The following is a 9562-nucleotide window of genomic DNA, read 5'->3' on the forward strand; positions in this document are numbered from 1 at the left end:
GTGCTTCGTACAGCTCTGGGGAGATCCCCATTCACCGCAACAGAATTTGTTCACCGGGAAGAACAGAAGGTTTGCTTTCCCATTGACACGGACGCAATAAAAGAACCCTCACCCTCCTTTCCAGTCCCCCCACCTGCCCCAAATGCGTGGGGATCTCCATCTCAGCACCAGGTCCAGACAGTTCACTTGCCTACGAATGCCCGGTGGCTTCAGTAAAGCCCCATGATTGCAGCTCCCACATCCTTGGAAGGTCTTCGATCCTTCACCAAAAAGTTAATCATGCTCTCCGACTTGATGAGCAAGTTGCAGCCCAAAAAGAAGATACCAAACATCACAGTCAAGGAGAGGACACAGAGGACAGCAATCTGCACCACYCGTGTGATGTAGAGGCTCCTCTCATCCGGCATAAGGACAGAGGAGCCCCCGTCGGTTGCCAGCACYGAGCTGGTCCCGTTGCAGCAGGCCATCAGCATCCCCAAGCCCTGGGTCCTGTTCGGGGAAGCTCCCTGCCCTAGGAAAGTCTGGTTGAAAAAGGTCCCGTTCATGGTCTATGTGCAATCCCAAATCTCCAGGGAAGACAAGAGGGAAGATTGCCGTCCCCCTGTCCACCGCTCACATGCCAGGGGTCAGCAGGCTCCAGTCCCCCTCCTTTCTTCCCACGACGCCTCAGTTGGAAGGGGAAATTTCCGTGAGCCTGCGAGCAAGTAGGAAGCCAATTTGCGTAGCCGAGGGTGGCTCACTCACGGATTCCTGCCAGCACCGGCATCGTTAGCACGAGCCCCCAGACAAGCAGTAAGAGAAAGCGAAAAGGCAAAGGGGGCACAGGAGAGAGGACAGCAGCCAAAGATTGCCGCATGCCTCCTTCACTCGGTGCTCCCTGAAGCTGCTGYCCTGAAGTGTAGGGCAGCGAATTCGCCTTCCCCGCAGCGGATCTCCTGCAGGAGGGCAGAGCTGATTCCTGCAGGCTGGGAGCTCCACAAATGCAAGTTCCTAGCTAAAGTCTTCACCGTGTTCAAAGAAAAACAGCAACTCCACCCCCTTCCAGCCTCCCCCCTGCACCGCCTTCCTCCCCCCTCCACGCTCACCCAGGCTGCCCACTCCCTCCCCCCAAACGTGCACCCCTCCTGCCCTGCCGAGGGTGCTTTCACCCGCCCCTGCAGCACCTCCAAACGGGGGCCGACCCCTGAGGCCCTGCTGAGCGACGCCTAACCCATATCTGCTCCCAGCCCCTCCACCTGCTCCCAAGCCCAAGGTCCGTGCTTGCCCTGCACCCCTGGCAGGTCCCTGTCCGCGCCCCCCCCCTTRCCCCCAGCTCACGCTCCCCGGAGCCTCAGGCCAGTGCTGCTCTCACGGATCCCCGGTTGCTGCTCTGTGCCACCCACTCCTTTTTCAGAGCAGCGCTGGCCCAATCCAGCCCAGTCCACCCCCAGCCCTGCTCAGCGATGCCTCTCTGTCCCTCTGGATAGGAGCTGGATCCATCCCTCTCTCTCACRCCTGCTCAGCATCCTTTCCTCCTCAGGCACCTTTGCCCACACTTTTGATCCCAGGGCAGGGCAGGAGAGGGATGTTTCCTCCTYCCTGCTCCCTTAACCCTTTGAAGAGGCTGCTGAGATGCTGCACCCTGGTGTCCCCTGGGTGCCTCTTACCTGTCTTGCCTCTGGGTCCTACTGCAGTATCACTGCTGGCCCCAGGCTGGAGCATCCCWGTCCTGCCTTTTCCCTTGGGTCCTCTCAGCCCCACCAGGTCAATCCCAAGGGATGTTTTGCAGCAACTTCCCTCCCCTTGTCTGCCTGAGATCCCAAAGGCAGAATGAGAATCAGAGGGCGCCCAGCCATGTCCAGGTGCTGTCCCCACCYTGCCTGCCCTGGACCTTTGCCTTGGAGAGAGCCAGGGCCAGGGTGGGGTGTCCCGGCTTCGCTCAGCCACTGCCTTGCCCAGGGCAGCTGAAGGCCTGGGTCCATCAGGATCCTGCATCCCTCCAGTGCAGACATGAAGGAGAGCTAGTGGTAGCGATCACAAGATCAGTGCAGGATTCGCCCTCCRCAGTCCTCATTCCTATGTTTTCATCCAGACCATGAAAATCCCATTAGCTCCCAGCATCCCAGCTCCTACCACTCCCCACCATGTGCTCTTGCTGATTGTGTTTCCCCCATTTGCCCCCTGTTAAGGCTTTCTTTGAAGAAACCTCTTGCTCCAGAAGCTGCTGGACTCACCTACTTACAGTATCCCCAAAGGCCCCTAATTACAGTGTCCCCAAAGGCCCTAGAAATATGTCTGGAGGGCACTTCCCTCAAGGGAGATTTTAATAAACCTAAGTAAGAACTGATAAATTGCAGCTGAAYGGAGGTGTGTGCAGAAGGTCAGCTGAGGATGATGGGTGACTTGGTACACATGATGCCAATGGACTTTCTTTGTAAGGGGCCTGGACCTGTTTCTCCATTTCAYTTTTGTGACAGTTAAGGGCCCAAAAGCTCTTGGTTTGGGGTTTACTTCTTGCTTTTTTCCTGTTTGTTTTGCTTGTTGTGGCTCTAATTTCCCCAAAGGACTGCCTGATCTGTTAGGTCATGTTTGTGCCAGGAGCACTGCAAGATGGAAGAGGAAAGCTTTGATCCAACAAAGGTTTCTGCCCATATTTAATGCGGTGACCACAAAAAATTCCCGTGGGAAACCAGAGCATCCAGATGCCCCATGCACTCTTAGGGTGCAGAGCCCAGGCAGGATCTCCTCTCCTCTCTGCTAACAGTCCCAGACTGAAGGAGTTTCTGCTCCCTCTGGTGGCTTCAGCTTCAGCCTCTCCTGCCTGTTTCCTCGCACACCTGAGCACGGATTCACACTGCCCACACCACCGTCACTCCTCTGGCCCTGGCCAACAGCCTGCCACGCTGGGGCAGCCAGGGACGTGGGGCACCTCAGCTGCCCGATCCCCCTTGCCTGTTTCTAGCCTTTGCATGGCGTTGTAACTTCATAAACCAGAGCATCTCCTCATTTATTCTCCCAGGTGCAGCTTCTCTCCAACTCTTCAGGCCGTATCCAAGCACCAGCCTTGTGCTCTGGCAGGACAAGAGCCTAGCAGGGTCCAGGCAGGCCAAATACTTCACCTAGTGAGTTCTTCTCTCTTTTTCTTAGTTTCTGCTCCATGCTGGAAGCGAGGGTTAAAGTATCCTGCTCTGGCATGGGGTTCCCAGCTAATGCTGGCCTCAGGGGAGGGCCAAGGAGGACACAGCAGCCTGTGTGTGCTCTGGAGCTACGGCATGGGCAGAAAACCTCACAGAACTACGGAGGGCCACGCAGGTGGCATTCGCAGACAGAGAAAGGAAGATGGGCAGAAAAAGCAGGGAGATTTGCCCTAAAACTGTCTGATGGGGTCTGTGGTCTGAGATGGCTCAGGAGCTAGAGCAGGGCAAAACRTTTTGGGGTGGTTTTGATTTCCCGAGCAAGGTGCAGCCCTTTTTTGACACTGCACAAGGGTGGATGGCCTTCCTTTAGGYTCCTTTCACAAAATCCTTTTTAACCTGCCCTCACAAGGGCTGGGCCACAAGCAGAAAATCATGTGGCTGCAGAAAGCCGCGTGGGCCTCCCCTGCTYGGGACAGCGTGGGACTCGGTCATCCCCGCCGAGTGGAGCCCACGCTGCCACGGGAGGGCAGCAGCACCCCACAGGCAAAGTGGGACCCGGGCGGGGGAAAGCAAAGAGGCATCAAAGTTCTTCTTTTAAAGCCAARAAGAGTCCCTGGCTCCTGAGGCACAGTCCCCATCTCCAGCGCAGCCTTGCAAACGCCGGCAGGGCCACATCACCCRGGATCAGAGCAGTTACTCTCATTTCTCCCAGTACCTTAATCACTGCCCTGCAGGTTCCTGCACCGCCAGGCTGCGGTTAAGGCCACAGGTCTCATGCTCAAGGCCTGACCAGCCCAGCTCCTACGCAAACTTATTTTCCACCGCCCACCTCTCCCTTGCCTCGGAGACGGGGTGAGGTCTCCGGGATCATCCCGACCCAGGGTTATGTCATTGCTGCCCCCAACCCCRGTTGCTTGGCAGAGGGAGCAGCCCAGGGCTCCAGGGAAACAGCCCTGCCCTCCCGTTTCACCCGTGAGCYGTGATTTGACCAAACCGGAGTGCAGCAGCCCGAGCAGCAGCTCTGGTTTTTCCTCCCTGGAGCAGTTCGGCTTCCTCGTGCTGGAGCAGCGTAGCTCAGCCTGCTCGCAGGGGCTCTGTGACCTCCCCAGAGCAAAGCCAGGGATCCCCGAAAGGACTTGGGGAGCCCTCGCACAGCCTYCCTCGTGGCCCGTCCTAGCTGAAACGGAGCTCCTTACATCTGTGCCTCAGTTTCCCCATCTCCGAGTAGGACCATGGTATTGCAAGGAAACGAGATCAAGTTTTGGAGGGCGCCCGCAAAGCAGCTTTGCCATTTCAGTGACCGCTCAGCATGTGCCAACCTCATTTCCTATACGTGCCCCTGCCCCTGCACAGGAGCAATTCAGGAGGGCGCGAGGGAGAAGAGAATCAAGCCCAGATTCTCAGACCCAAATCTGAACTTCCCTCCCCTTTAGGATATCTGAGTTGAAATCCAAACTCCTGAAGAGCGGCTGACTTCAGATGCCAGGTCCGGTTCCTTCTTCCTTCCCTGGCTCTCGCTCAGAGCCCGGCTCTAGTTCTGGTGGAGACGTTCCCGTTCCCACCGGTGCTCTGGAGAGGGCAGCTGAGCACCCACGCTTTCAAACCCACACATAGCCGCCCTCCTTCTCCCTCATTCCTTGAACTCCGAAGCAGCTCCGACCTGGCAGGGTTAGAGCCCAGGCTGCCTTCCTTGCAAGAGTTAATAAAACAAGCGAGCGAGCAAGAATTAGCAAGGAATTACCCGCAGGCTAAAGAGCCCGTGGGGATAGGCTGTCGGCATGCCCGGGGCCATAGTCCCAAGTGTTTGTATTTGCTGCCCGGGTTTATGAGCTCCTTGGCTGAACCGAGAGAGCGCAAAAAGCCTGAGCAGCTCCGGGCAGAACAGACGGAGGAGCTCGCTGACTCCAAACGGAGCGCGGAGCCAGCGCCGTTTCCTCCGGGCGGCCCCGCCGAACGTGTGTGTGTCACGCACGCCCCAGCTCGTGATTCATCCGCTGGGCTGCTCAAAACCTCCCGGCGCCCCAGAGCCGCTCCGCGTCCCCGCCGCTGGCGCCGGCCCGAGCAGAACCCTCCGCGCTCAGGGCTCGCAAGAGAGGATGGGGGAACTCTGCCCGGCTCTCGGGATCGCCGTGCTCGTGCTCTGCGCTGCAGGCGTCTGGGGTAGGTTTTACAGCCCGGAGCTCTGGTGCTTGCTTAAAGCCGGATTTGCCTTACTTAGGCATTTAGCGCTTACGCTGCCGATTATTTCCCGGAATCACATGAGTTTCTGCTTTCCCAGGGCCTGCGATTTCCCATGAAACTCGCTCGAAGGGGCAGCTGGCGAGCCRAAAGCGCGGCGCGTTTCCCAGCTCTAGAGTCCGCTCGAGCCCCGGCTGCTTTGGGGGCAGGAGGGATTCGCAAAGATGCTGCGGGTTCGAGCCGTTCAGCGGCTCAGCGTGTTACTCTGTCCTTGGGTGCGGCAGGTTGAGGTTCTCTGCCTAGACCGTATTTTTGGCTCCGTGTGCTGGTTCGTACTGGAAGCAGTGGGGTGCGCCTTGGGCACGGGCAGCGAGCGCGCTGGGGGCTTTGCGGGGCAGGTGCCCACTGCATCCGCATCGTTTTAAGGGCAGGGGGTGTTGCGCTGCTATCCGCGGTCGTTTTTCTCCCAGCGTTTTGAGGCTTTTCTTTGAAAGCCCTGATCTCTGACATCAGGTGATTACAGAAGAAACACAGCTTGCATGAAAAAAAAAAAACCCTCTGGTGTCTCAGGTGGGGAGGAGAAGCTACCAAAGTGCCCCGGGTGTCCCTCAGGTGCTCTGAAACTCCGGAAAAGAAATCTTGCGATCCCAAAACGATGCAGGTTTTTTCGTCTCCCGGTTTATAAATCCATCTCGTCGTTTTCAAGGTCTGACCCAAGGGGGCTCAGGGGCGACGTTGTCCTTCCTAAAGCATCCCAGACTTTGCTAAATTCCCCAGAATAAAATGCGCCTTGGAGCCGCTGCCTAACTCATCTGTCAGCGTGGGAATCGAGGTAGCGCCCCCGGAAGAGCTGAGTTCCCGGGGTTGCGGTGTGGGGCGAAGGCAGGAGAGGGATTTCTCCGGTYGGACCTGGAGGAATTGGTGCGTGTTTGCGTGTTGGGACCGGACGAGAGGGGTTAGGAGCGATGGTAGCTCTTCGGCATGATGAACCTCTGCGCGTGTGGCACACGCTGACGGCGTGAAGGCAACGCCACCGACGTGACAGTGATGTGTGGCGGTACCTGTCCGCAGCTGAGCTCAGCTCGGGGAGTTTTCTCTCCAAGAAGATGCTGGGAAACAAAATTCAGAGAAAAGGCAGAGCCCCAGGATGGCATGGGCAGGAGATCAGCAAGAAAAGCCCAATTCCTTATTGCTTAGACTAGCAGAGAGCTCCGGGAAAATCGAAACATAGTTTGTGTACATCTTTACCAATATGAATTTTTTTGTGTGCACATTCTTGCACGTATTAGTAGGAAAAAAACAGGGGGAAAAAAAAAAAGAAAGAAAGAAAGTGGGTGGCTGGCTCCTGCGGTGCACAGAGCAGGGAGGAGGTTACTGGAGTGCAGAGCTGAAAGCCTGAGTAATCTCCCCCGGCGCGGGGAGGAATGATGCTCTGCCGCAGACGTCTGGGGCACGCGGGTGCCCCGTCCCACCTCCCTCGGCACCGCGGTCCCCGGGGCTGGGGGGGCCGCAGCACAGCCCAGCAACGGGCGGCTCTTTCCCAGGCTGCRCAGTTTATCTCCAGGCTCACTGTACTCGATGTGCCAAGTTTTTATTTGTGTTTTTTGGGTATTCTTTTTTTAACCCTACTCCTCGGGATCAGGTTGTTATATGAGCCTTGCTGGTTTCGCAYGAAAAAAAGGAAAAAGCAACTTTAGTGCTTTGTTTTATTAGCTTTTGTGGCTGGAAGAACAAGCCCAACAAATGAAAAAAAAAAGGGGGGGAACTAGAAAACACAGAAATTATTATTTTCGGAGTCTTATGATTTTACGCCTAATCTCTTAATGCGGGGGTTAGGGAATCTCACGCCTGCCGTGCTGGGCGCTCCGGGGTGCCCCACGGCCTGGGCATTCTTGCAAGTAACCTACAGAAAACCCAAAGGGGATCGGGCCAGCTCCGACGCGGCTGGCATAGCGCCGAGAGGGGCTGCACGGGGAGCTCGTTAGCCTGCTTACGCCCGGGTCCTGAGCCTGGGCAGTGGCGCTGAGGCACTCACAGGGCCAAGAGCAGAACAGAGCGAAGCCAGAGCATCCTCCGCCCTCCTCCTTCCATGCGTTTTGCACCAGCTACATCACGCCAGGAGCCTGTATCGCCATCTCGCTACAGCAAGGTCCTCAAAACGTCTCACCTTCGCGTCCAGCCGTGGGAGCAGTGCTGGAACCACCGCTGGACAGGTCACCAGGAGCTCAGGGATGGTGGCTGATACATCCCGGCCGCCTGTGGGAACCCTTCTGGCAGGACACCGCGGAGGCACCGCAAGCCTCRGGGCAAGGCAGCGTCTCTCCTGCTGAGCCCCTGCGGTGCTGTCCCCTCTAAAGAGATGTCCTCCCCCAGGTAGTCACCCCAGCTGCAGTCCCACCAGGGCAGGACAGCCKTTCTGATGACCGCTCGTGGCAGGTTCAGTCCATAAACAGGTTTTACATCTCCAGCAAGGGAAGGTGGGTCAAGGCCCRGGATAGAGATGGGAGCAAAAGGGAGCCCTGAAGGCATCTGGAGCTGCTGTGGAGCAGCCAGCACAGCTGGTGGCAAGGAGAGGAAACCACTGGGGCCGACACGCTGCATACCAGCAGGAGATGATTTGTACCAAATGCTGGGGAGCAGAAGAACTCCTCGGAGGAGAGGGATGTTCCTGGGGCTCATTAGCCCTGGAGCTCAGGTTTCACAAGGCCAAGCGGAGGAAGTTTGGGGGTTGGTTGGTAGGAACAAACTTATGAACCCTCCACGTCGGGTTTCTCGGGGATCAGGGTTGCTGCTGCTGCCGGGGGTCCCTGGGGTTTATCCCAGCGGTGCCGCGGGTAGAGCTGTCGGCTCAGGGGACCCAGCTCGCTCTCCAAGCAGGTCTCATCCCAGGGCACCTCTGCAGGTAGCTGCCGTGGCCACGTCGCCCTCGTTTGCCGCAGCATCCCGCCCCATGCAGAGGGAAACTGAGGCAGCGGGTAAGCGACTTGGCTAACGGCACAGAGGAAGAGGTGCAAGAGAGGCGATTTGAAGCGGTGCCCCTCACGTTCCCGGACCTGCGAGGGGGCTCTCGGCCCTGCCCCAGGTCCAGCAGCGTGGCTGCGCCTGYGGGCACCCGCGGGCGACAAGGGAAGAACGCACGTCGCTCCGCGCGGCCAAACCGCAACCCGCCTCCGCGGCTCCTCCATCCGTGCCGGCAGCCCCCCGGGAAGGGGGAAGCGGCCGAGCTTTGGCGAGCGCCAGAGGGGCGCAGCCCCCACGTCACCGGGCGCCCCGTGCGACCGGGCCTCCTCGCGGCGGCGGTTGGCGGCTGGAACCGCGGAAGCGCAAGGTCTTGCCTCCACCGGAGGAGCTCTTCCTCCGCCGGCCGCGGGGCCTCTCCTGCTTTTCGTCCCCCCCCTGCCCCCGGCACACACCAAGGGGGCATCTGATCCGACACGCGGCTTGTTTCTCCCAAAGTCCCCACTGCTGCTGCTGCAGCAAAGTGCGTGTTGCAGGCCCAAATTACTGTGCACATTGCAAGCCCAAATTGCTGTGCACGTTGCAAGCCCCAACTGTGGTGCACGTTGCAAGCCCCAATTGCTGTGTGCATTGCAAGCCCAAATTGTTCTGTGCATTGCAAGCCCAAATTGCCATGTGTGTTGCAAGCCCTAATCATTGTGTGCACTGCAAGCCTGAACTGCAGTGTGCATTGCAAGCCCAAATTGCTGTGCRTGCACTGTTTTGGGGAGATCTGAGCCTTTGCAGCTGTTTACACCAGCTGAGGATCTGGCCCTCAGTGCAGGTGCATCATTCTCCTCRCTGGTCTGAGCCTGGCAGAACGGAGATGTCCCCCACCCACCAGTGGTACTGGGTTCGGATAGGGGTGCAAGGCTGCAGGGACAGGCATCCCTGGGTGGCTCAGGGGTGCTGGACCCTCCCTGGTGACCTGGCCCATTAAGGGAGCTGCAGCTGAGCAGGTGGGAAATGAGGCCCAATCCTGGGCAGGATGAAGCCCAAGTGGTCCTGGGCCCAGAGGAGTGGGTTTGGGTGGTTATAAAAGGGGCAGGGAGGGAGATGGCAAGGAGTTGGAGGGGGGGGGTGGAATCTGCCTCCTGCTCTGACTGTCGAAGCCGGGGGCTGAGCAGGGGGCAAGGTTTTAACCGCCCCCCCCTTCGTTGCAGGGGGCAACATCTGCACCACGCGCGGGGTGACCTCCTGCAAGCAGTGCCTGGCCGTGAGCCCCCTGTGCGCCTGGTGCTCTGCAGAGGTAAGAGGCGGAGGGGAGACCG

At 58.4% G+C, this 9562-nt stretch overlaps 2 protein-coding genes across 2 annotated transcripts in view; one reads left to right on the top strand and one right to left on the bottom strand.

Moving 5' to 3' along the window:
- Positions 1 to 205: 205 nt before the first annotated feature.
- On the bottom strand, positions 206 to 683 carry RPRML (reprimo like). The gene has a single exon (XM_085308948.1). It carries the CDS (start codon positions 543 to 545, stop codon positions 210 to 212), a length of 336 nt encoding a protein of 111 aa, XP_085165074.1. The 5' UTR covers positions 546 to 683; the 3' UTR covers positions 206 to 209.
- Positions 684 to 5123: 4440 nt separating this feature from the next.
- Positions 5124 to 9562, top strand: part of ITGB3 (integrin subunit beta 3) — a 23171-nt gene continuing 18732 nt past the window's right edge. Inside the window, exons 1-2 of the mRNA XM_085308935.1 lie at positions 5124 to 5276; positions 9455 to 9540. Coding sequence (XP_085165061.1) covers positions 5213 to 5276; positions 9455 to 9540 — 150 coding nt within the window. The 5' untranslated portion in view covers positions 5124 to 5212. The remainder of the gene's footprint in view (positions 5277 to 9454; positions 9541 to 9562) is intronic.

The sequence above is a fragment of the Rhea americana genome, unplaced genomic scaffold, assembly GCF_003343005.1.
Source record: "Rhea americana isolate MKP2758 unplaced genomic scaffold, rheAme1 scaffold_287, whole genome shotgun sequence".
Classification (NCBI taxonomy): Eukaryota; Metazoa; Chordata; class Aves; order Rheiformes; family Rheidae; genus Rhea; species Rhea americana.